The following is a 19,443-nucleotide window of genomic DNA, read 5'->3' as shown; positions in this document are numbered from 1 at the left end:
CACAGAACAACTAGGTTGGAAGAGACCTTTAAGGTCATCAAGTCCAACCCCTGCCCCAACACCTCAACTAAACCATGGCACTCAGTGCCACATCCAATATTTTTTTAAACACATCCAGGGATGGGGACTCCACCACCTTCCCAATGGTGGAGGCAAACCATTCCAGTACTTTATCACTCTTTCTGTAAAAAGCTTTTTCCTAATATCCAACCTATATTTCCCTTGGCACAGCTTAAGACTGTGTCCTCTGGTTCTGTCAGTGCTGCCTGGAGAAAGAGACCAACCCCACCTGACTACAGCCACCTTTCAGGGAGCTGTAGAGAGTGATAAGGTCACCCCTGAGTCTCCTTTTCTCCAGGCTGAGCACCCCCAGCTCCCTCAGTGGTTGCTCACAGGGTTTGTGTTCCCAGCCCCTCTCCAGCCTCGTTGCCCCCTCTGGATGCACTCGAGCATCTCAAGGTCCTTCCCAAACTGAGGGGCCAGAGCTGGACACAGCACTCAAGGTGTGGCCTCAGTGCTGAGTACAGGGAAAGAATGACCTCCCTGCTCCTGCTGGCCACACCATTCCTGCTCCAGGCCAGGAGCCATCGGCCTTCTTGGCCACCAGGGCACACTGCTGGCTCATGTTCAGTCAGTTGTTGACCAGTACCCCCACATCTCTTTCTGCCTGGGGGCTGTCCAGTCACACCATCCCCAGCCTATAATGTTGCAGGGGGTTATTGTGGCCAAATAAAAGGATCTTTCAAAAAACACACAAGAAAACCATACAAATTAAATCAAACTAGTGAAAGATAAGAACAAAGAACATAAAATTTAAATCTCTCAAAGAAAGCCCGACATATAGACAAATAGAGGGAGATAAACTGATGCTGTAATGAGCTCTCTGCAAAGCAGCTGTTTTGACAAGAGCTGTTTTTGAGAGGAGAAGGGAAGCAACTTCCTCCGCCCAGTTCTTTCTCCACTCCAGTTGCCTTGTAATGGGAGCAGAGCTGGCCACATGCTGGGCAGGAACCAGCTTTGCTGACAGCAATGCTCATAACACTTCTCTGCTTCTCTCATGGGGGCTGTTTTGCTGGGATTTCCTACCAGAACAAAGAGCACCTGCTGAGACTGTGGTACCACGAGAGCTGCCGTGTCTTCTGTGACCGCTTGGTCAGTGACGAGGACAGGACCTGGTTTGACAACCTAATGACAGAGAAAATGGTGGAGTTTGGCACCACTTTTGAGGAGGTCATTCCCACCCAGCCAGTTCTGTTTGGAGACTTCATGGAGCCAGGTGCCAATGTCAAAGTGTACCAAGCGATCGAGAGCCAGGATAAGGTAAGGACCCTGGGAATCACGTTGGGAACTACATTCACATCTTCCCAGTGTTCTACAAACAAAGGAAAACAGTAATAGTAACAATAGTGGTGCTTTAATTAGAGGTGTCTGAACACAAACCATCCCAGGGGTCTCCTGTGGAATCCTACCACATATATGAATAGTGGCTGTATTAGCTGTGATGGGCAGTTGAGGTGGAACAAGCTGTCTCTGCATTGCAATCCTGGAGGCAGCCTGCTATGCCAAATCTCCCAAATGAGTCACACTTGGGACTGAAAAGTGAAATTTGCTGGAAAGAAATGGCACATTACCCCCAAACAATACTACTTTCGCCATTAAAGACTTCACAATTGACCTTTACAAGTAATTAATGTTACTGCCAGACTCCCTTTTGGAGAAGATACTGGGAGTACTTGGATAGTGGTAATTAAGCAAAGGCAATGAGTGGTGTGTTTTGCACTCATTATCAGAAACAGATGATTATTCTGTTGTCTCTCCTCTTGTGATAGCTGTGTGACAAGGGCTGGTAATTAACTGAGCTTTCCAACCCCTTTTGCAAAGTAGGTAGGCTTGTCCCCCACCGGGGTGAGCACAGCTGGGACAGCCAGACATAGAGGCAGCTGCACAGTCCCCACTGATGCTCACGGGACTTTGGCATCTAGGCAGGGATCTCAGCGCTGTATGAATTCCAGCTGGTGTTACTTTCCCAGCTTCACAGTGAGATTGCTGAGGGGGTAGGATCCAATCCCAGATGTCTTCATGCTTCATCTCCTTCTCTGGCCTGAGGGTGCTGTTGCGGGGAGCCCTGGGAAGGGCAAGAGAAACTGCTCCTGCAGCTATTCCTTGTGATGGCTGGGCTGGGAGAGGAGTGTGTTCCTCTACTCATCTACAGCCACTGTTGTTTTCTTCCCCAGCACCTGTGCTTTCCAGCCAGAATCCTAACCACAGGATTCAGCAGCAGGCAGTGGTCAGCTATAGAGCAAGGAAACTAACCCAGAGGGAGGCCCTGGAGCAGTATGGATCAGGCAGCCATAAGCTCTTTTATTTTGAACTACACCCTGCTGTTTCTCGAGGCAAACAGCACAGCTGGGAACAGCAGAATGTAGTCACTTGCCTGAGTTAGTTTAAGGTCACCATTGAGCAGCTGCTGCCACCACCACTAACTAAATTCAGCCCATCCAGTGGCAGCTCCTTAGGAGCCCAGAGGAGAGCTGCTCCCAGGCTCTGTTAAGCCCCAGGCTCTGCCCTCCCCTATTCCTGGTTGTGCCAGTACACAGAAACCCCCCCCCACACACACACACTTGCTTTTATCTGGTAGCCACAACTGAGTGTTTCTGCCCACAGCTGAAGGTGGTGATTGAGGACTACCTGGAGGAGTACAATCAGAGCCACAACCCAGAGCTGAAGCTGGTGCTGTTCATGGATGCTATTCAGCACATCTGCCGCATCAGCCGGATCCTGCGGCAGGCTCCAGGGAATGCCCTTCTCCTGGGGGTTGGGGGGAGTGGGAGACAGTCTCTCACCAGACTGGCATCTCACATGTAAGTAATGCGCTCCCACCTATGCATGGAATGGGGAGCAGCTCCATTGGGGCTGCCTTCAGAGAATCTCTTTTTCCACCCTTCCCACTGCCAGTTACATGTTTTTCTGGCTGCTGACTCCTCAAATGAGTCAAGAGCTAGGACTCAGTTACCATGCACATCTGCACTGGATTTCTGGCTAGCTCAGGTATCTCTGCCTTGTGTAAAACATGCTCCTGGTTTGGTGGCTGTCCTTGGTGCACAAGGACAAGCGTGTGCTCAGGACTCACTGTAGGAGAACAACCTGCTTGAGTCCTTTCGCCCTGAGTCCATGAGACATACTGGGAATTGACAGAAGAGAATGTTTTAATTTGATGTAACTCCACAGGCTTTGTTTTCCATTAGGGCAGATTATGAATGTTTCCAGATTGAACTGTCCAAAAATTACGGCATGGCTGAATGGCGAGAGGATGTGAGGAAGATCATGATGAAGGCAGGCCTTCAAAGTCTACCCAAGACCTTCCTCTTTGTAGACACACAGGTACAGGACTATTGGCATGGTGGATTCCATCTCAAAAAGAGTCAGAAACACATCTCTAAGCTCAATAACTTCCCCTACAGGGTATTAAGGAACTTGACAAAACCAGACACAACTTGTATTTCTTCAGTAGCCCATATTCATCATCTTATAAAATAGCCCCAGGGAAACTAGAGGTGGTGCATTTATTGCTAGAGGGTCTGTAGAGCTGTGTGTGAGTGGGTGGAGTCTTCTCTTGCTCAAGGAAGCTTCTTTCAGCTCCATCCAAAGGTTTGGTAGGCACATAGATTTCAGCTGCCTGAAACTAAGCACTACTGGCCGCTGGTATTAGAAGTCCTAAGTAAAATGATTCTTTCCCTTTTCAAAAAGGGAGTAGATTTAGGACCTTACGCCTGATGGTTCCACAGGATAATGCTGGCTGTAAACTGTAACTTGCTAATGAGTAGGCCAATTTCCACTTCTGGAGTCACAGTTATGTTCCCCATAGGCTTTTTTACTGCCTTCATTATCATAGGAACCATTCCCTTGTGGCAGAGCCCTAAGCAGTGAGATGAGCATCAGTCAAATGCTACTTGTTCTTGCAGCCTTTTCCCTGCAGTGAGAAGCATATGTGGGAGCAAGGAGGCCCAGGAGGATGCATTTAGTCAAGGAGATGGATGTTGTGTATTTCTGATGTAGCAAAGGTGGAGAGGTGAATGTAGCACTGGAGGGAGATCGTCCCACAGCCTGTGACACATCCCTACAATTACTCTGTCTCCCACATTGATAAGCTTTATTCTAATAATGAAGTGTTCTGTGCTGGAGGAACAAAGACCTGGAGCAACCAAGGTGTCTGGGGTCTGGCTGCAGAGGCAGGGAAAAAGAGCCTGAGCTCAATTTGTCTGTAAGGAGACAGGGAATGGGCAGAAGGATGGTTCTTCTCAAACACAGCCTCCCACCCCTGAAATGGCTGAAATACGGCTTTTTAATTGGAAGTGCTGGACAAGAATCAGGGTGTGGCTTTCTGGAGCCAAATCATCACAAAAATTGTTTCTTTTAACTGAGGCTGAGGGCTGTATTTATGCAGAAATTATCTCCATGGCATGTGAGACATGAGTGTCTTCTGACTTAAGAAACTGCCTTTTCATTTTTTTTTTCTTTCTTTACCATCTACTTAGATTAAAAATGAATCCTTCCTGGAAGATATCAACAACTTGCTCAACTCTGGTGACATTCCCAACATTTACAGTCCTGAGGAACAAGACCAGATCATGACAGCTATGAAGCCCATTGTTCGAGATCTGGGCCAGCAGCCCACCAAAGCCAATTTGATGGCTGCATACGTAGCACGGGTCCGCAGCAATATCCACATGGTCCTGTGCATGAGGTACACTTCAGCCTACACCTCCATGCGTTGAATGCTAATTATTCTCTCCTTATCCTTTGCCTTTCATCACTGTGTAATGGGATCTTTATTTCCAAGCCCCAGCCTTTGGAGAAGGAGGAAGAATAGGAGATAGGAGTATGGTTTGCATAACACCTTCTCCTAGGACTAGAATTTTCTTTTTTTTTTTTTACTCTTTGCTGGTCTCAAGACTAAGTTTGAATTTTTCAAGAGTATGATTATGTGTGATTCAGATGAAACACAAAGTACCTCCTCCTCTCTGCACCATTGAGCCATTTGTTACAGACATATCTTGCTTGAATTTGGGGCTCAGTTGAGCCACGTTTACTCATTAATCCAAGGCACAGTCCATAACCAGCTTGCTCCCCTGCAGGAGGGATAACAGAAGGTACAGGGCATTCTCAGTGCAAGAACAAGTAGAAAAATCAGGGCAATGGTTATGATTTGGTGATGTGATCTTTGCACGCACCTGCTTGAAATAAACTTCAGAACACTTTTTTTTTTTATTCCTTAAGTTTGTCCCTAGAGAGGCACCCATAAAACATCACCCTACTACTATCTTAATACTTCCAGAATATCCTGAGCCAAGGAATGAGCTCAGACATGCACCTTTGGGCACACAGCTCACTGCCTGAACTGTCATTCCCTTTTCCCTCCCTCCCTGGGTGTATTCCTGTCTCTCTTGCTCCACAAAGTATCAGGGTGGTTCTGCAGAAGCAAAGATATTTTGTCCTGTCTGTAGAGCCAGCTGTAACACATCTTCTCTGCACGCCTTGCCCTCAGCCCCATCGGAGAAGTGTTCCGTGCACGCTTGAGGCAGTTCCCCTCTCTGGTGAACTGCTGCACCATTGACTGGTTCAATGAGTGGCCTGCTGAAGCCCTGCAGAGCGTGGCCTCCTCCTTCCTGAACGAGCTCCCACTCCTTGGCAGCGGCAATGAGGATACCAGCGGGATGGTACGTGCCACACGTGAGAATACTCTGCTCCCATGTGCTCGGTGTGCTGTGTCTCTGCCTACACCAAGGCAACAGATCCACGACTTACCTTCAGAATTGTCCTACCCTGGAGCAGAAATGTCCCGTGACAGGATCATTCAAATGCAGAGCTGCATAGCTTTTGTATGCCTTGAAACGGGCTTGGCCATTTGTCTGCCCTCTGTGGCACTAAAGCCCACAAACACATATGAGCTCTGCTGTGACTGCATGGTTTGGTTCTTCATAAGTCCCTTTTGCTCTCTCTAGGCATAACATAGATTTGCCCATCACATCTTCAGTACTGACTGTTTCTTTCCTTTCTCCTTGTAGATTCAAGTATGTGTAGCAATCCATCAGAGTGTGGCAAAGAAGTGCCAGTTGTTCCTAGCAGAATTGGGCAGACACAATTATATCACTCCCAAAAGCTACCTGGAGTTCCTCAGCATCTTCAGTTCCCTTATTGGAAAGAAGCAACAGGAACTGAAGACAGCCAAGAACAGGATGCAAAGTGGGCTAGACAAGGTTTGTCCCTCATACCCAGGAAGGTTTTGGGCCCACCCCTTATGCAGTGGGGTCACCCTCTGAGCAGTGTATTTACAGCTGCAGAGATGCAGTGAGATGTCCTACACATGTCCTGTGTAACAGGAGAAAGCTCAGGCTAAAGCAAGGGAGAGCTATGCCTTCTGCCAGGGCCAGGCTTTCTGAAGGTCTGAGTCTGTAACAGTTCTAAAGAATAATGATCCCCAGTCTTTGGGGACCACAGGCCTCTGTGTAGCTCAGCTCTCAGGATGTTCCTTATTAACCTTGTAATTGAAAGCCCTCTAACAGAAACATTGTTCTGCTGTCTCATTGCCACCAGCTTTACGAAGTAATGCCTGACACGTGCAGGCAGCATTAGGCACTGCTGGTTGTAAGCACACCACAGTGTCAGATTGTTGCTTAAGCAGGAGCCAGGGCAAGACCTGTGCTTTGTACAGCCCAACACCTGGCAGGGAGCACCCTCCAGAGCAGCACAGCCCTTTCCTGGGGCTTTCCCTGGCTGCTGCCCCTGCTCTGAGCTCTGCTTTGCTCCCACAGCTCCTGCGAACAGCAGAGGATGTAGCGAAGATGCAGGAGGAGCTGGAGTCCTCCCGCCCTCTCCTGGCACAGGCAGCCAAGGACACCGAGGCAACCATCGAACAGATAAAGGTACTGCTGCAGGCAGCCCTGCACTGACTAACTGACTGGACACCTGGACACAGGTGGAGGGGCCTGGCAGGGATTGTGCAAAATCCTGCTTGAAGTAATGGCATGGCAGATTTTTGTGCAGAGCTGCAGGTACAGCACAAACTGCCTCCTGCTGGGGTCCTGCTCTGCTGCTGGTGAGCACCAGTTGCTGCAGAAGCAATGGCTCCCATGCTCCTGTCTGAAAGCACCACCCAGGGTCAGTCAGCCCAGGCCCTTGCAAGCACAGTCTAGCAACACTAACACAATCCTGAGGTGGCCTGAGCAGCTCTAAGCCAGGCTCATTCCTCCACATCCCATCCCCAGGGAGCCACCCCAGCTGCAGCCTGCCCCCCAGACCTCAAGGACCATCACACAGCCACTCGTGTCACTTCAGAGCAGGGAACTGTTCTGTGTTGGCTGTCACTGCCTTCTCTCCTTGTGTTCCTCCCTGCCTGTCTCCTGCTGTGGGGTGGCCACACTGGGACAGTGAACAGGGACACTAACATAATACAAGCTCTGAATGCAGAGTGGAAAGACTCTGCAACCACCTCAATTCCCACACAGTAGATAAGTATTTTGCTATATTCCACATTGTGCCTCCTGGTGGTGTTTTAACCCTTGGGGTATACAGAAGTGGCAGCTTTAGAAACAAACCCCTAAGCAGATCTTCCTATTCCTCCATCTCCCTACAAATTTTGCAACCCTTTGCATCCTCTCCTTGTGCCAATAGGAAAATGAGCAGAGCAGCTAATTCCTGCAAGACTAACATCATTTCAGGCACAGCCAGAGCTGGAGCTTGTGGATGGTTTATACAGGCTGACAAAAAGCTTCTCCCAGTATGGTGCAGGAAGGGCATCCCCTGCAGCAGTTAGGTCCCTGAGGTCTGCTGGAAGAAGACACACAAGCTGCCAGGACAGCTGTGATCCTTTCCTGGCAGTGCCAAGCCAAGCTCTGCCTCCAGCATGCTCCTGAGGCTGTTTCTGTTGCAGGTAGACACAGCTGTGGCTGAAAAGACAAGAAGTGCTGTGCAGGCTGAGGAGGCAAAGGCCAATGAGAAAGCTCAGACAGCCCAGGCCATTGCAGATGATGCTCAGAAAGACTTGGCTGAAGCCCTCCCAGCCCTGGATGCTGCTCTTGCCAGCCTGAAGAACCTCAACAGAAATGATGTTACAGAGGTAACTGTGTCAAGGGAGAGGGTGGAAGAGCTGGGTCTGGTCAAGGACAGCCATCTCCCTTTGCAACAATTCCCTTTTGCAACATCCCCAGCCTTTTCCTCCATCCATCCATCCATCCATCCATCCATCCATCCATCCATCCATCCCCCTGGGCAGCTGCCCATGCAGCTCCTCACCCTCCCTCCTTCAGAAAGGCAGTGAGTGGCCCCAGGGTGTTTTTCTAGCATGTCCTAGAGAGGCTGTGGAGGAGGGCTCACCCCACATGCCTGTCCACAGGGGTAAGTAGCACCAAGCAACCCCAAGTGCTGACTGCAACAATGGGACAGAGCTGGCAGCACCCTGAACCTGCAGGCTCTTTGAAAAGGGATCCACCACAGGCAGAGGAGAGGCAGCAGGCTGAATTCAAGGAATACTGGCTTGAAATAGACTAGTGAGAGAAAGAAGGGTGATTGTGAACCTACAAGCATCACAGCCAAGACAGCACACTCAATGAGTACAGATTTCACCACACAGGGACAGGCTTATTGCTCTGCAGTTGTGAGTAACAGGCCTTTTTATTCTCCCAAAAACACACAAAACCCCTTTCCTCAGAAAGTGGGGAAAGACACAGTGTTGGTCCACTTGCCCCCAGCACCCATCCTTTTGTAGAGCTGGCACAAGAAGTGTCTTGTCTATCCAAATCTTCCCATGCCACAAGATGCATCAATTTCTTACACATCATCTAAACCAGCCCCCAGAAACTCTGTATTTAAGGATTAAGCTCCTAGTTTCTTTTAAATCCAGCTGCCAGGTCATGACACCAGAGCAGAGACCACCAGAGTTCTCTCCCAGACCAGAATTAGGGACCCAGCCCAAACAAAAGAGGACACCACCACTGTGGCAGGGAGCAAGGATCCCTTTGACCTACTCCTTTCCATAGGGCAGCTCCCTCGGGGGTCCCTTGGAGGAGGCTGATGCCTGCTTCTCCAGCTCCTCCACCTCCTGCCTCAGCCTGTCCTCATTGCAGTAAAAATGCACATAAAGGCTGCGCTCTGCCTGCAGGATGGGGTCCTCCAGAGACCTGCGCTTCACCTCCAAGTCACTCAGGAGGTCTGCCAGCTTTTGGTAGAGGTCATCCTCCACAATGATCAACTGCTGCATCAGCTCTGAGATCTCCTAAGGGACAGAGCCCAAACTCATGTGAACATGGAGAAATAAGGGGATTTTCCTAATACCTGTGGAACAGCTCAGCACCCCAGAAACAAACTACCCACCCAGCTCTGGCCTCCAAACCCTCCCGGTCTAAGGGGCAGAGGTGGCTTACTGGGACACCTTGGCTAAGGCACCCCAATCACAGTGAGAATCACCTTTGTCCCATAGCCAGACACTGCCTCGCTGGAGGGTTTTTGGGACAAGGCAAGGATCAGGCCCAGCTCTCTCCCTTCTGTGGCTGAGAGGCAGCGAGGTGCCCCCCCTGCACCCAGGGAGGATGGCAGGGGGTCCCCAGTGCTGGCCCTGCCACCCTGCAAGGCCAGGGCAGGGGCAGTGCTCCTTACCGGCGAGGAGAGCTGCAGCTGGTTGGAGCTGCTGTACAGCTGGTGATAGAGCACTTCCATGGAGGACTCCAGGGCAGACACCTGGGGCAGAGGAGCTTCCAGCTGGGCTTCCAGTGCCCTCTTGTCCTGAGCCAGCTGGGAGCACTTGGCTGCCAAGGCTGCATAGCTGCGGAAGGGCTGCTGCTTCTTCTGATCCTTCCCCATCAGCATGTCCCAGAGCCTGTGAGAGGGGACAGCCAGCCAGAGCTGTGAGTGCAGCACCAGTACTGAGCAAGAACAGGGCTCTGAGGTGGTTGTGCACTGTAAGACTGGGATGCAAGCTGATGTGTGTCAGCAATGAGAAGACAGCCACTCCTGGTGAGCATCCCATGTCACAGAGCTCTAGGAAGAGCTCCATAAAGGAGCAGGCTGGCTCAAGAGCCAGTGTGTGATTTCTTTTTGGCAGACACTAGCACCAGCTGCTCCAAAACTGTGTAGGGAAGACTGAGAAGACCCAGTCAATGCAGGACACCTAGTCAGAGAAAGGTTTTGCTCTAAGCAGCTTGTGGTTTCTTGTGGCCCAGCTCTCCTTCTCCATGGCTGAGGACTTGCCTCTACACTCTCTACCTTAACATTCTAGAAAACACTTCTGTTCTCTGTACTCATTCCATTCTCCAAGCCCACACTTTGCTTCATCAATCCAAGCCAGCCAGAAAGAAGCAGATCTGGGGCATTTCACACCACCATGGAGTCACAATGGCTCTGCACTGGCAGAACAGCACTGCTAGTCTATCTGGTAGCTTGGGTCTGCTCCCTGTCTCGACCATTCCCACACCCTGTCCCTACACCCAGTTTGTTCTTCAAGCTCAGACCCCCCAGGCCCTTACCGTACAGCAGTGAGGTCTTTGGGGTCTATCCATTTGTGTGGATGACCCTCCTGGGAGGGCCTGGCACCTCTGAAGTCGATCTGCTGCTTGGGCAGCCTGGTCTGGGATTCCATCATGACGGATTCGATCTTCTCCAGCCAAGCAGCCTTGTGCTCCAGCTCCTTTCTCTCCCGTTTCAGCTGGAGCTCCAGCAGCTCCAGACGGCTCTGCTGGCTCAACAGCCACGCAGCCGCCTCCTCCTGCCTCCTGGCAGTGTCCTGTAGCCGGGCCACTTGCAGGCTGAGGTGTCTGTGCAGGATGGGCAGGCGCAGGCGGCGTGCCTCTGCCCGCAGCAGGGCCGGCAGCCGCTGTGCCAGGGCGTGCGCGATGTCGGAGCGCAGGGCGCGGAGCTGCCCGGGCAGCACGGCAGCCTGGCTCTGCAGCTCGGCCTCCACGGCCTGCTGGGCAGGGGACACAAACACAGCCCGGTGACACTGCGCCGCCTGCCCCTGCCACCCCTCCCAGCTCATCAGCAGGAGGCACAGGCAGACCCTGCTGCAGAGCATGTGGAGGAGTGGGGGCACTGGCCTACCTGGTTATCCTCAAGAGCTTCCAGAGTCCTCTGGGCCCACTCCAGCGCAGCACGGGCACCTTCCACTTTTGCTGCTGTGACTATAACCTCCCTCCTGGCACAGATATGAGCTGTCTCTATTTGGCTCAGCTCCTTCCAGAAGCTGTCTTGGTCCTCCAGCAGCTCATCTTCATCAGTCCCAAAATTTTTTGGCGTTGATGTTTTCTTGGTGTCCCGTCTCTCTGTGACTTCTTGGCTGCCATCTCTCTCCTCACTCTCCATGCTCAACTTGTCTCTCTCATTCCCTCCCTCTACTAGGAGCTCTGACTTTGAGCCTTGGACCAATTTTCCCCAGCTTGCTGGTGCCCCCACACACAGTGTTTTTGTGCATTCTTCATAAGGAGCTCCTCTTCTTTCTTCTGGTATTTCACAGTATGAGTCCATTTGTGTCTCAGCCTCCAGACCTTCCTTCAGGCTGCTCTCTCCCTGTGCACTGGCTTCCCAAACATCTGGAGCCTGAACACTCTCTGGTAGGACCTTCTGGATGAAGCTCTCAAATGCATCAGTGGCCTGTTGTTCTTGCTCCAGGTAAGGAGCAAGATCCATCTGGCACAGCAGTGTTGGCACCTGGCCCATCTCCATGTTCTCAGGACACTCTGACACCTGCTTTGCAGCCTCACTGACCTGGCTCAGGACAGCTCTGGTTTTGAAGATCTTTGCTTTCAAGTCCATATGAGCCACCCTCAACTCCTGCTTCACCACTTTCTCTTCCTCCTCCAAATACTTCTTCTCGTGCTGCAGCTTATTTGTCCAAGCCAGCAGCTTCCTGTACCTCCAGAGCTGGCAGTCACGGTGGTGCTTCAGCTCCTGAAGCTCCTGCTGCAGGGCCTCTTGAGAGGACCCCTCATCCACTATGGAGCTTGGGAGCTGCAGGACCTGGCAGCACATCTGCAGGGCCTCCTCCAAGGCATCACCTTCCAGGATGGGTTTGCCTGCAGCCAGCAGGGCCTCATAGGCCTCCACCTCAGCTGGGCTCAGCACGTTCTCCTCACCCACCGTGCTGCAGAACCACTCAAGGAACTGCTTTGTCTCAGGGCAGTCAAAGAGCCACTCAAAGTCCTTCTCACAGAGGGTGTCTGCGTGGGGATAGATCAGCCTCAGCTTTGCCATAAAGTCTGCTGCTCTGTTGACAGTGTCCAGTGGGAAGGCCTGGGAATACCTCCAGCTGAACATGGCAAGGATGGTCAGCACTAGAAGGGAAAAAGCAGGAGTCATCCTCAGAGGTCCTGACACCCACAATCATCCCAAGGGTGCTGCAGCAGCACTGCTAGGTGCCTGCTTGAGGGGAGACTCAAGCAGTCTCTCCACAAGTGCTGAAGATCAAATCATTGCTGTGGTGGGGTACAAGACAAATGAGAGCCCACAGAACAAGGGAGAAAGCCTGTGTCCCATTTCCATACAGCCTTCTCCCTAGGGCCATACAGATTTATCTCCTCTGCCAAGACATATTCAGCCCATAGGGACACACCTATTACAGTAGCAGAGCAGGCTTTTTCAGCCTATGTTTAGTTTGCTCCATGCCCTTTCTGATAACCAACTTTCCCTTCAAATGCCTCTCTCCTTCCTGCCTGTGTATTGCATCCTTGAAGTGTCCTGCCTCTGCTCCCAGTGTCCTCTGGCCCAGCTGAGGGAGGGATGAGCACCCCATCTCCCAGAGAATCAGGTTAACCCCCTGTTTCCCATTTGGGTTTTACAGGTACGAGCCCTGCAGCGGCCTCCCCCTGGTGTGAAGATTGTGATTGAAGCTGTCTGCATTATGCATGGAAAAAAGCCCAAAAAGGTGGCAGGAGAAAAGATAGGCACCAAGGTGGATGATTACTGGGAGCCAGGCAGGGCCCTTCTCCAGGACCCAGTGCAGTTCCTGAACAGCCTGTATGATTATGATAAGGTAAGCAGTGGCAGAAGGAAGCTGTGGCTGGGATCAGGTATTGCCTCACACACATCTTCTCACAGCAGTAACAAACTGAGCTCCTTGTGGGCAACACCCTTCAGCATGACCAAGGACGAGGGTGTATTTGGCCTGGAAGCCATCATGTGAGTTGGGTACACTTCATTGCCCTGGGCAATGGACCCAGACACACAAGTCTTCACATTCTGTCCCCCTGCTCTTTTGTGGGAAGGAGCTAGATAGAAGTGCTATGGGAAAGGATTTACCCAATCCCACAGTTGTGTCTCTCAGACCTCAACATGCAGTCATTTGATTCCTCTTGCTCCAGCATGATGCCTTGACCATCTTAGCAGGTCCTGGGGTGCTGCTGCCTCTGGGGGAAACCCTTAGGAGATCAGTGATGAGCATGCTAGAGATCTGATTGAGGAGAGTCTCCTTCTCTCCCACCGTTCCTTGCAGGACAACATTCCAGAGAGTGTGATCAAGGCCATCCAGCCCTACATTGACAATGAAGAGTTCCAGCCAGCTGCCATTGCCAAGGTCTCCAAAGCCTGCACCTCCATCTGCCAGTGGGTGCGTGCCATGCACAAGTACCACTTTGTGGCCAAGGTCGTGGAGCCCAAGCGGGTAAGAAACTGTGACCCAGTTACCTTTGGTGTTCAGGAACACAGCACTGGCAGCTCCCTTCTGCAGGAGCTGCTGGGAATCACTACATTCTGCAGGTCAGGATGCAATGCCTTCGTCATCCAGGGATTGGATTGACTGAGATATTGAAATATCAGTAGCTAACACTTATCAGCAAGAGCTTTTAAGGAAAACCAGCTCTTGCTTCAAGATCTCTGGCTTTTGGGGGAAGAGCCTGACCACATTCCCACTGTTTCCTTGTGCATGTCCCCAGCAAGCCTTGCGGGAGGCAGAGGAGGACCTGCGTGCCACCCAGCTGGTCCTTGACGAAGCCAAGCAACGCCTGAAGGAGGTTGAAGATGGCATTGCTGCCCTGCAAGCCAAGTATGAGACCTGCAAAGCCAATAAGGAGGAGTTGGAGAGGAAGTGTGAGCAGTGTCTGGAGAGATTGGCCCGTGCTGACGTGGTAAGGGACAGTGCTAGCTTCTGCCTGCTTGTGTGAGGCAACTCAATTCCAGATCAAGCAGCACAGTGGTGAAAACATCCATGTGCCTGCAGCTCATGACAATGCTAGGCTGAAGCTACCTGGCCTGATCCCAGCAGCTCAACAGGACTGGAAAGCTAAGCTAGCTAGGCACTGATGTAAAAAGCTGCTGTCCTCCCATGCACAGCTTCCTCAGCTAACAATAGGTCTCCAGGACATCTGAAAGCAGGCCAGTAATCCCAGGACTGAGTGCTTAAAGCCAAACAAGATTCAGAATGTGTCAGGGACCACCCCAACCTCTGGTCACCAAAGTCACCTGCAGCATTACCCAGAGAGCAGCAGGTCCAGGACACAAGGTTAGACCTCAGAGCAACTCTCACAAGTGCAACTTCTCCCACAGCTCATCAACAGCTTGGCTGACGAGAAGGTGCGCTGGCAGGACACTGTGGAGAGCCTGGATGACAAAATCACCAACAGCTCTGGGGATGTGCTGTTTGCAGCTGGCTTCGTAGCCTACCTGGGCCCTTTCACAGTAAGTGTGCAGTGGTCAGCATGCAGTTTACAGCTCTGCTGTCCAGGCCAGGGAGAAAGGAATAGGACACAGGGCTGCGAGATCCCTCCCGGATCTCTGTCCACTTGTGCAAGAGGCTGCACAGGGCCCATTTGTATGGGAACAGGAGGGTTTAGATACTCACAATAGACTGGGTACAACTTAAAGAAGGGCTGAGATGGTGTTTCTCATGGCAGGGAGACTACCGTGCAGCACTGTCCAAGGAGTGGATGGAGGAGCTGGCCAACAATGACATTCCCCACAGTGAGGATGCAAGCCTCATCAGCACCCTTGGAGACCCCGTGGAAATCCGCTCCTGGCAGGCAAGTTTCAAAAAAACCCAAACCAAACAATACTTGAGGAAGAAGGGGCCTCAGGTAAAGTCCAAAACTGCCAGCTCAGCACTCACCAGGATCCCCTGTACCAAAGGACAGGCCCCCACACCAAGCAGCTGGATAATGGTCACACTGCAGAACTGGAATTGCTGCCAGGCTTGGGCAGCAGCAAAAAGGGGAACAGCCTTGCCCTTGCCCTGTAAGGCTTGTCCTTGGCCATAGCCTGCCCAAGCCTGACCCCACAGCACAGCCCCACCCCAGGGCTTGGCTGCTGGCAGAGGTACCTTCACCACCATGCCCTGTCCACCCACTGGGAGCACTCAGGGGCCAGGACAGCAAGGGCTTCTCTCTGGTCACCTGTGTGCACTACCAGGTGTGCCAACAACTTTTTCTACCCTCTTAGATTGCTGGTTTACCCAACGATGCCCTGTCCGTGGAGAATGGGGTAATAACCCAATTCTCCCTGCGCTGGAATCACTACATAGACCCACAGGGACAAGCAAACAAGTGGATCAAGAATCTGGTAAGAGCTGTGGGGAGGAAAGCCAGATCTGCCAGGACAGGGGAAACAGCTTTCTGTCACAAGCTGTGCAGAGCAACCTCAGGCTTTGGGCTCTAGAGCTGCAAAGCCCCATGCTGTGCCAGCCCAATCCAACCAGCACCAGACAGTCTCCACACCCACATTCATCCCAGGTGGATTTCCCTTCTCAGGGAAAGCAGCACAGGGCAGGAAGAACCCTCATATAAGCAAACAAGGCAGCAAGCAAATCCCATTCCCACTCTGATGGGTGCCCACTAACATTCTGGGAATCTTCACCTCACAAAACAACACCAGCATTTCTGAGAATGGTTTTCAGTTTTCTAGCACAGAGGGATGAGGGACACATACCTGGCTGCTGAGTACATTCCCTACTGCCAAAGTGCTGAAGACACTGACCAGCACCTCTTCTGCCCGTTTAAAGGATCAGGCAGGAAGCTGAGGCAGCTGCTCCTGTTTTGCTCCCTGAGAGCTTTTCCCACCCACCTGCTCTTACTTTGTAGGCTCTGCCCTGAATTAGCAGTGTGGGGCTCCAGAGGGGTATGGCTCTGTGAAGGAGATGGTCCTTCTTTCCCCCTTTTCTGCTACCTCATTCAGCTGTCTCTAGTTCCTGCTGATGTGGGATAAACTTGCCAAAATAGCCAAAGTCTAGCTGAGCAAGAAAACCTATTATTTCTGCTGCCCCAGAGAGTTAAATCAGGCCAGTGAGAGGTGTACTGTGCACCAGAGCTGGATGTGAAGGTGGCAGGACACCACAGAAATCCTGCCCTGCCCTGCTGCCTTTCAGGAGAGGGAAAACAGCCTGGAGGTGGCCAAGCTGAGTGACCGGGACTTCCTCTCCACTCTGGAGAACACCATTAGCTTTGGGAAGCCCTTCCTGCTGGAGAATGTCGGCGAGGAGCTGGATCCAGTCCTTGAGCCTGTCCTGCTGAAAGAGGTCTGGTGTCTCCCCTTGGCAAGGGGGGCAGGGGGTGCCTGGCTGAGCTGTAAGGGCCAGCTGGCCAGGGTGCCATGGGGTGGGGTGCATTTGTAGGTCTCCCTGGGCAGACAGAACTCACATGGATGGGTGAGTCCCATGCCTTGGCCAGGGCTCCAACACCCTGACAGCCTCCTGCACACACTGGTGCTCTGCCAACAGGCACCTCTGCTGGGAGGCAGGGCCATGAAACAGCTGCTGTCTTCATGTTCAGGCCTTTAGTTCCACAGGGAAGCTTGGAGCTCCTCTGTCCTGAGAGCCTTCTGACTCTCCTGACTGCAGAGTCCAGGGCAGAGCAGGATGCCTTCCCTCACAAGAGGGAGCCATCCCAGCTTTCCTGTATTTGTCCTTCTCTGGTACAGACCTTCAAACAGCAAGGCAGCACCGTGCTGAAGCTGGGGGATACAGTGATCCCCTACCATGATGATTTCAAGATGTACATCACTACAAAGCTGCCCAACCCTCACTACAGCCCTGAGGTCTCCACAAAGCTCACCCTCATCAACTTCACCCTCTCACCCAGGTACCTGCTTTTACCCCATTAGTTGCCCATGCTGCTCAGCCTCATTCTGCAGTCCTCAGACCCTCGGGCATGTTGTCCCCTCACCTGCCACCCTCATTTCCATGGCTTTTGTTGCAGTGGCTTGGAGGACCAGCTGTTGGGAGAAGTGGTGGCTGCAGAGCGGCCTGACTTAGAAGAAGACAGAAACCAGCTAATTGTCAGCAACGCCCAGATGCGTCAGGAGCTAAAGGTGATAGAAGACCAGATCCTCTATCGGCTCAGCACTTCTGAGGGAAACCCTGTAGATGACTTGGAGCTCATCAAAGTGTTGGAGGCATCCAAGCTGAAGGCAGGAGAGATCCAGGTCAGAAGTGAAAGGTGCTGTCCCCCTGCAGCTGTGCATCCCCTGCCAGCACTCCACTAACCATGACATCGCTTCTGTCCTCCAGGCCAAGGTGGCAGTGGCAGAGCAGACAGAGAAGGACATCAACATCACGCGCATGCAGTATGTGCCTGTGGCTGTCCGCTCGCAGATCCTCTACTTCTGTGTCTCAGACCTGTCCAACGTGGACCCCATGTACCAGTATTCCCTCGAGTGGTTCCTCAACATCTTCCTCCTGGGGATCCGTAACTCTGAGAAAGCAGGTGCCTGCCCAGAGCAGCCCTCTCCCTCTCCTCTGCTCTTCCTCTCCTCTCCTCTCCCTCAGCCCACATCTGCACCCGGTCTGTGTGTGAGAGCAGCATCTGTCCTTCCTGGGCAGGGTGTGGGTGTGCCTCTGTGACCAGGAGCCCAGAGGTGATGTGAGGGCACCCTCCACATCCCCCATGGCACCTGCCATCCTTGTCTGGTTGTTGCCTTTTTTTCAGACGAGCTGACGGAGCGGGTGAAGAACATCAACAACTACATCACCTTCAGTCTGTACTGCAACGTGTGCCGCAGCCTCTTCGAGAAGCACAAGCTCATGTTTGCCTTCCTGGTCAGTGCCCGGATCCTGATGAACGAGGGCAAGATCGATATGGTGAGCAACTCTCCTCAGTCCTTGAGGGGATCCCATCAGGGCAGCTCGGGCACAGCCTGTTCAGCCCCTAGAACTGTGTGCTGGATGGGGAAGGAGCCTTGTTCCCTGGGGTTGGTGACAGGCTTGGCAGCCTGCTGGACAAACACAGGGCCTCTGTCTTTATTCAGCTTTCCAACTGTTCTCTGTGTCTACATGCAGAGCTGCCTGAATCCCCTGCAGCTTTTGCCAGTTTGCTGCCTGACTGCTGCAAAGGTTAATAAGTTTGGAGGGAGCAGGCAGGGGTTAGCAGAGAGTGGCAGCTGAGCAGTCACTATGTTGATCTCACCAGACCCTCCAGCTCAGCTACTCCTTGACACACACACCTGGCAGGAGAGCAGCCAGAAGGATACTACAGGATTTTAATTGGATATGGCACCCTGTGCCGTGGGCTCAGGGGGGTGGGCTATTATCCATGACCAAATCCTATCCTGTTCCCAGGATGAGTGGCGGTACCTGCTGTCAGGAGGGGCCATAAAGGAGATGAAGGAAAACCCAGCTCCAGCCTGGCTGAATGAGAGAGCATGGGGAGACATCCTGGCCTTGAGCAGCTTGAAGAATTTCTCTGGCTTTGACAACGATTTTGCAGGCAGCCTTGAAGGGTTCAGGACCATTTTTGACAGCCAGAGCCCTCACAGGCAAGTGTCCCCTGCTTTGTCAGCTTAGGTCTACTGCACATGACATCCCTGGGAAAGCAAGAGGAGCTGATACAGCCACAGTGCCAGCTCTGCTCCGAGTGCAGGGCCATGCAAGGGAAAGGATGAGGCACTGCCTTGTCTTCTCAGGGGTGACCATTGCCCAAGGCAGAGCCTTATCCCAATGCCTTATCCCAGCAGAATTTGCTGTTTCCCCAGTGGAAGCAGTTCTGGCTTGCCTGCTGATGGTTTCAGAGCTACAGACAACAACTTCAGCCAAGGGACTGGAAGGTCCTTGTCCCTTATGAAGCCCCAATGGCCACTGCAGGCAACTTGAGTACTTCTTGTGGAGTGTGGGATCTGGCACATCCCCCCAAAATGCACCGAATTGCTTTGCAGAGAGCCTTTGCCTGGCAAGTGGGAAGATGAGCTTGATGCCTTCCAGAAGCTGCTGGTGCTGCGGTGTCTGCGTGGAGACAAGGTCACCAACGCCATGCAGGACTTCGTGGTGCGGAACCTGGACCAGCGCTTCATCGAGCCTCAGGTAACCAGCCAGGAGCAGGTGCTGCTGGGGACAGGAATGGAGCAGGAGGCCTCAGGCTTGTGAGAAATGGGCCACCCATTGCAGTGAGGGTGCTCATGGCCCTCTACAGCCACAGCGTTCCTCCCACAGCTGGGGAAATACCTGTGTCTCAGATGAGGGATAGCCTTTCTGGTGCCCACCAGTTA

At 52.3% G+C, this 19,443-nt stretch overlaps 2 protein-coding genes across 2 annotated transcripts in view; one reads left to right on the top strand and one right to left on the bottom strand.

Annotated features, from left to right (window-relative positions):
- The window catches only part of DNAH1 (dynein axonemal heavy chain 1), a 67,491-nt gene that overhangs the window by 43,033 nt on the left and 5,015 nt on the right, over positions 1 to 19,443 (top strand). Inside the window, exons 47-67 of the mRNA XM_066558378.1 lie at positions 1,090 to 1,320; positions 2,665 to 2,861; positions 3,246 to 3,381; positions 4,536 to 4,744; positions 5,546 to 5,717; positions 6,066 to 6,257; positions 6,813 to 6,923; positions 7,931 to 8,116; positions 12,824 to 13,015; positions 13,475 to 13,642; positions 13,914 to 14,105; positions 14,524 to 14,655; positions 14,871 to 14,996; positions 15,412 to 15,531; positions 16,334 to 16,483; positions 16,885 to 17,045; positions 17,163 to 17,388; positions 17,474 to 17,669; positions 17,892 to 18,043; positions 18,521 to 18,717; positions 19,114 to 19,258. Of these exons, the coding sequence (XP_066414475.1) occupies positions 1,090 to 1,320; positions 2,665 to 2,861; positions 3,246 to 3,381; positions 4,536 to 4,744; positions 5,546 to 5,717; positions 6,066 to 6,257; positions 6,813 to 6,923; positions 7,931 to 8,116; positions 12,824 to 13,015; positions 13,475 to 13,642; positions 13,914 to 14,105; positions 14,524 to 14,655; positions 14,871 to 14,996; positions 15,412 to 15,531; positions 16,334 to 16,483; positions 16,885 to 17,045; positions 17,163 to 17,388; positions 17,474 to 17,669; positions 17,892 to 18,043; positions 18,521 to 18,717; positions 19,114 to 19,258 (3,591 nt within the window). The remainder of the gene's footprint in view (positions 1 to 1,089; positions 1,321 to 2,664; positions 2,862 to 3,245; positions 3,382 to 4,535; positions 4,745 to 5,545; positions 5,718 to 6,065; positions 6,258 to 6,812; positions 6,924 to 7,930; positions 8,117 to 12,823; positions 13,016 to 13,474; positions 13,643 to 13,913; positions 14,106 to 14,523; positions 14,656 to 14,870; positions 14,997 to 15,411; positions 15,532 to 16,333; positions 16,484 to 16,884; positions 17,046 to 17,162; positions 17,389 to 17,473; positions 17,670 to 17,891; positions 18,044 to 18,520; positions 18,718 to 19,113; positions 19,259 to 19,443) is intronic.
- On the bottom strand, positions 9,020 to 12,342 carry LOC136561495 (HAUS augmin-like complex subunit 3). Its single transcript, XM_066557823.1, has 4 exons — positions 11,089 to 12,342; positions 10,518 to 10,957; positions 9,652 to 9,871; positions 9,020 to 9,271 (listed from the first exon to the last, which is right to left on the bottom strand). The coding sequence occupies exons 1-4, from the start codon at positions 12,340 to 12,342 to the stop codon at positions 9,020 to 9,022; spliced, it is 2,166 nt and encodes a 721-aa protein (XP_066413920.1).

Source organism: Molothrus aeneus, chromosome 12, assembly GCF_037042795.1.
Source record: "Molothrus aeneus isolate 106 chromosome 12, BPBGC_Maene_1.0, whole genome shotgun sequence".
Taxonomy (NCBI): Eukaryota; Metazoa; Chordata; class Aves; order Passeriformes; family Icteridae; genus Molothrus; species Molothrus aeneus.
This window is presented reverse-complemented; position numbering and strand designations above follow the sequence as displayed.